General features: G+C 48.6%; 1 protein-coding gene across 2 annotated transcripts in view; it reads right to left on the reverse strand.

Annotated features, from left to right (window-relative positions):
* Positions 1-5612: 5612 nt before the first annotated feature.
* The window catches only part of LOC132003541 (protein SET-like), a 1499-nt gene continuing 1340 nt past the window's right edge, over positions 5613-5771 (reverse strand). The window contains exon 3 of one of the 2 annotated variants that reach the window (XM_059379074.1): positions 5613-5751. In XM_059379074.1, coding sequence (XP_059235057.1) covers positions 5613-5751 — 139 coding nt within the window. The remainder of the gene's footprint in view (positions 5752-5771) is intronic. The other variant, XM_059379073.1, reaches the window with a different exon arrangement.

The raw sequence follows: 5771 nt of genomic DNA on the forward strand, positions 1-5771 counted from the left end.
CATTGCTACAGTGTGCATTAAACTTGAAAACATGATGCTAAGTGAAAGAGCTAGTCACAAAGGGCCACATATTGTGTGATTCCATTTATATGAGATGTCCAGATCAGGCAAATCTATGAGACAAGGATTAGTGGTTGCCTAGGGGATGAGAGGATTTGAAGGTGATGACTAAGGGGTGCAGGGTTTCTTTTTGGTTTCTTTTTGGGGTAATGGAAATGTTCTAAATTTGCCACAGTGGTGGTTGCACAACTCTGTGAATATGATTAAAGCCACTGAATTGCACGCTTTTTAAAAAATGTTCGATGTAAGCTTTATTTTTTTTTTAATTTTCAATGTAAGCTTTATGCCCAGCATGGGGCTTAAACTCACACACCTGAGATCAAGAGTTGCGTACTTTACTGACTTAGCTAGCCAGGTGCCCTGAATTGTACACTTTAAGTGGATGAATTATACAGTATCTGAGTTATATGTCAATAAAGCTGCTTTTAAAAGGGATGCCTGGGTGCCCCAGTCAGTTAAGCGTCTGCCTTCAGCTCAGGTCATGATCCCTGGGTCCTGGGATGGAGCCCTGCTGTGGGCTCCCTGCTTGTGGGAAGCTTGCTTCTCCTTCCGCCTCTGCCTGCTGCTTCCCCTGCTTGTGCTCTCTCTCTCTTTCTGACAAATAAGTAAATAAAATCTTAAAAAAAAAAAAGAGTTGCTAAAAAATATACCAGTCACTCATTGTAGCCAATAGAGTGGTATGTTTGATATTTGCTGGGTGTCAGCTCGGTGATCTTATTTTTGTCTGTGCTTAAAAATTATGAAGTGGCCTTATTTTTCTCATTTTATCATGGTCTCAGAGTAACCTTATCTGACATATTGCTTATGTCCAACAGGAGAAGAAAATACTTGGCTCTGTTTGACCAGTTCCTAGCAAAGCTGAGGTCTAACCGTGAATGTCAGATCAATTGTGAATGTCAGGGGCTGTGATTTTTCTTCCTCAGTAGACACTGAGAACCTCAGTGGGAGCCTCAGGGACCCACAGGAATGCAAGTTAGCACACTTGGGAAGGCCACAGAAGCTCTGGTCCCAGCCTCCTGCTGGTGTGAGCTTGGGCTCATGTGTGTGGGGCTTTCGGAGGTGGGGCCCCTAGGCTGGAGGAGAACATATGCCATCTGCGTTGTAGGGACCATTTGTACTTCCTGTGTCTGCTGCTATTTCAAAGTACTTAAAGGCAAAATGTTCTTTTACTCACTCTGCTGAGGAGGCCCCGTCATACTCCAGTGACTACCTCTAGCCTTCTCCCTGCCTTGTTCACTCTTCTAGGATTCCCTCAGTAACCCATGGAGGACCTGTAGGGTTGGGGTGAAGGGGAAGAGAGGGGAGCAACAGCTTTTTCAGGCCTAGCAAGAAGAGAACTTTTCCTGTCTTTGCTCTCCATTGCTGTTGATTAAGCCTTATTTTGTGTTGGGTTTAATCTCCACAGACATCTAGGGTACCCAGAGTCCCTGCAGACCCTTCCTGGTATCACTGCCTATCAGAGAAGGCAGAGGAGAGGATCCAGTAGAGGTGGGGGGTCCCAGTGAGAAGAAGGCAGGGAGATGGCATAGAAGGTGCACTAGGAGTTTCAAATTCCAGCTGTGGTTCACTAGGCCTAAGGGCCTAGCATGTGTGGGAGGCAATCAAATCTGGAAGACATTTGCACTTCCTCAAGGCCCGCAACCTTCCCCATGGCCTTCCTAGCAGCATCCTTTCTTCTTTGGATGCTGTCTGAGTCCTTGCCTTGGCTGTGGGGCCAGCCAAGGGGTGGCACATTGGCCCTCAGGCCACATGGACCCTCCTCCTGTCCCCTAGGATTATGTTGTTGAGAGCCTAGAGTGGTGGTTTTTTAACTACCATAGTAACCAGAGCTGTTAGGATCTGACTGAGGGGACCTCTCTTAGCATCAACCCCTTGATGGATGAAGTGGAGAGCAGAGGATGGGAAGGAGAGTGTCATGGTGAGTTGAACACCAGAAGTTGGTCTTTAGGCTTTCTCAGGGGCTTTGGTGACTGTCCCATGCCTTCTTTTGCCTCTCTGTCTTCCCATCTGCCTAAAATTGATTTGCTAATATCCAGTTTGCCTCTTGGGGTCATTATGATGCCCATGGTGACATTAGTTATTATGCATTGCCATGGAGGTCACTCTGCGGAGCCCATGTGTTGGTGGGTGGTGGGATTAGACCTTCTTATCTCCTTGTTGAGTGTCTACTCCCTCCCATGCAGGTGTGTGCTGAGCAGCATGGCCCATCTTTAGACACTCACCCAGGGTGTACTAGCAAGCACCCTGGATAAGGAGAGGGGTAGGTTTCATGAGTCAAGCAACATGATTCACTCTGCAGTGCAATTTTAAGAATCTTCATTCTTGGATGGTTCAACAGTCCTGAGGCCACTGACTGCCCTTCCTCCTGGTGTGAATTCATCCTTCCACTAGTACACAGTCCTCTGGGGCCCTGCAAGTTATGTCCAGCCAGAATGCTCTCAATACCCTGGAGATCCTCAAACTGGAGTTGTTGGTGTTTGTAGGCACCGGACTTGGGTCCTTTCATGAATCTATGAAGAGAATATTTGCTAGGTGCTGACCATATGCTCAGCAACTCTGGAGCACTCTCTGAAAACCCTTTTGCCTCAACTGGTACCTCATCTCTCTTCCAGCCAGAACTGAGGCCAGCTGATGCTAAGGAAGCATGACTGGGCCCTGGACTGCCAAGAGGGTCACTCATGGGATCCCGGGGCAAGCCAGGGCATGTGTGGGTTTGGTCATGAACACCAGTGCAGTCTTCTGGCTGCTCTTTCTGGGGTTCTATTGGCCCCCTTTTCTGGACTAATTTCTGCCCCAGGAGCTATATATATGCAATTTCTTTATGCTACCCAACATTACTGCCATTGTGATTATGCTGTGCCATTTACTCCTCTGGGGACAAGATTTCAGACTCTAAGTTGCAGAGCCCTTCACTGGGAACATCTGGTCTCCCCCGCCTGCCTGGGCATTGGGTGGGTGGGGGGAGGGGTTGTGAGCATCCACAAAAGTTGGGGGTCATCCAGAGTGGAGGGAGAAGCATCTTTACTGCAGGGAGTGTATACAGGAGGAATTCCAGGGATCATCTCACCTCATCGTCTTCAGGTAGCAGGCCTACCGGGTTTGGATGCAGGTGGGAAGAATCGAGTTCCTGGAACGTGAGGGGACTCTCCCCTGGGCCCAGTCTCCCCGCACAGCTCATAGGACAAGCGGGGAGAGGGCAGTGGAGATACCCATAATGTGTGAATGCCTACTTACTCTGGATTGGAGCATGGCAATTGAATACAGTCCGCTTTCCTATGCTGAGTAGCCCCTGAAAACATTGGCCCTCCCTGGGCCCACTCTGGGAAGTTCGGACCTCCAAGTCGATTCTTTTTAAGCCCGCTGAGGCGAACAAGCATCCTTGTGGATTATTAGGCCCGTGTGAACAAGGCCTGGAGTCCGCTGGGTTGGGAACGGTGGCTGTAGGCAGGGACCGACTGATTATTCTCTGTTCTCCGGCGGCAGGGCCCAGCACATTTCAGCACCGTGGGCTGGACAGCGCCTTTCAGGGCGAGCTGGTGGCGGGCGGCAGGGACGGCTGTCCTTTCTTAAGCAGACCTTTCGCGCGGAAGGAACAAGACAGGAACAGGACGGAGTTTCCAGGGTGGGCCCAGAGCTGGGGTTGGGGTGAGGGGCAGGGTGTCCTTGTCCCAGCGCAAGAGGCAGGTGTCACGTGACCCAGCGCCACCAATCCGCATTAGCCAGTGCCTGGACTTACGGCATTATGCAAACGCGGGGTGAAGCGTCTTCCCGGGGATGCTGGATCCTTGCCTAGGAAGCCACCTTATCTAGCAAACGCTACGACCAACGATGGGCCCAGGGAGGGCCTGAGAATCGCCCCAACCCACACAGCGAGGCAGGGGAGGGCCAGCACTAGGTAGGGCCTGAAACATCTGGAAAATCTCATTTCAGCTCAAACCTGTGAGAAAAACCACCAAACAAGCAGCCCTAAATTTACCTGCTATGGGCCTGTGGGCTCTCAGTCTGTGTCACCTCTCCACTCATTGCCTTTATCATAGCATTATGCTGCCGAGCCACGACGTCCAAACGTGCTCTCAAGGTCCTGGCAGCCTTGGGTACCTTTTTGGACACTGTCCTAGGGGTGGCTGTTCCCAGAAAGCCAGCCTTGAGGCAGCAAGACAGGTTCTCAGGTGACAAGAGGAGAATGTGACTTGAGAGAGCGGTCGTTTCTCGGCTACCAGGAGAAACAGAACTATTTGGATGTGACTGGGAAGAAGCAGTGCAGATATGCACTGTTCCTCCTCCGAGTAGTGGAGGGATCGGGTAGAGGGTAGAGGCGGGTGATACTGCGCCATCAGATGAGACCTGAAGGCAGTGCCGCTTCAGCCTGTTCATAGGATCAGAAAGGTCCCGGGAAGACCCCAATGCAGGAGGGGGCACTCTTTAAAAGCTATGCTAGGTTTTTTTTCACATTTAGTTTTATTGTAACAAAGCAACTTTTACACTTCTAACGTTTAAAACTGAGCAGCCTCTTTCCTTTCCAGTGAAACAAAAAGAAAATTTAAAAATAAATAGGAGCAAAATTACAATAGAGAATGTCAATTCCAGAGGAGATCCTACAGGTTCTGCTGATTCTCCCATCGAATAGCAGGGCTCAAGTCATCATTAGGAGAGAGCTCTATTTTAAAGGTGTCATCTTAAACTGCAAGGATGTCTGCTAAACATCACAATTAAACATGCCAAAGGAGAAGCCATGTTGTCAAAATGCCCACTTAACCCACCAAACATCTCAAACCCACCCTTGCTGACCTTCTATAACCCCCTTTTTTTTTTAAAGATTTTTATTTATTTATCAGAGAGAGAGAGGGAGAGCGAGCGAGCACAGACAGACGGAACGGCAGGCAGAGGCAGAGGGAGAAGCAGGCTCCCCGCTGAGCAAGAGGCCCGATGTGGGACTCGATCCCAGGACGCTGGGATCATGACCTGAGCCGAAGGCAGCCGCTCAACCAACTGAGCCACCCAGGCGTCCCTATAACCCCATTTTTTAAAGTTTTTTTCAAACAAGAGAAAGTAGATAGGCACATGTTGGTAAATGTTTACTGTCCATATTCACATAGAGACACAGTGTAATCTCTGAGCCCAATACACAGAGAAAGGAGGAAAAAAGCTAGAATTCTATGGACTACACAGGGGACTAGCACCCTCCAGCTTCCAGGAGAGCTAAGGGAGCAGAAGCTTTTTCTTTTTTCCCACAGAAAAAAGTCTGGTGTTGATTCCATAAAGTTTTTGTTTTTGTTGAGACAGGAAAGGACAAAAATGAATTTGGAACAAAAAGGAGTAGAGATTCTTTTCCCACTGTAATTCTGCTCAAGGTATTCCCTCCCCTACCTACCCCCCCACCACAAATAAGCTGAAAACCATGGTAGAAAGGGAGAGAAAAAGGAGACTTCAAAAAATGGGGCGAATGAGCATGAGAGGAGAAAAGAAAAAGAAGAAGAAGAAAAAAGACAGCAACTTGCTCCCAGGGACTGAAGAAAATTTAAAAAGGAAGGTTAGAATCCATTAGTATTCCATCAGTCATCTTCTCCTTCATCCTCCACTCCTTCCTCCCCCTCATCATCATCTTCATCTTCTTCACCTTCATCCTCATCTCCTTCTTTATCAATATCTTCTGATCCTTCTTCTTCTTCTTCTTCTTCTTCTTCTTCTTCTTCTTCTTCTTCTTCTTCTTC

This window comes from Mustela nigripes, chromosome 16 (genome assembly GCF_022355385.1).
Source record: "Mustela nigripes isolate SB6536 chromosome 16, MUSNIG.SB6536, whole genome shotgun sequence".
Classification (NCBI taxonomy): domain Eukaryota; kingdom Metazoa; phylum Chordata; class Mammalia; order Carnivora; family Mustelidae; genus Mustela; species Mustela nigripes.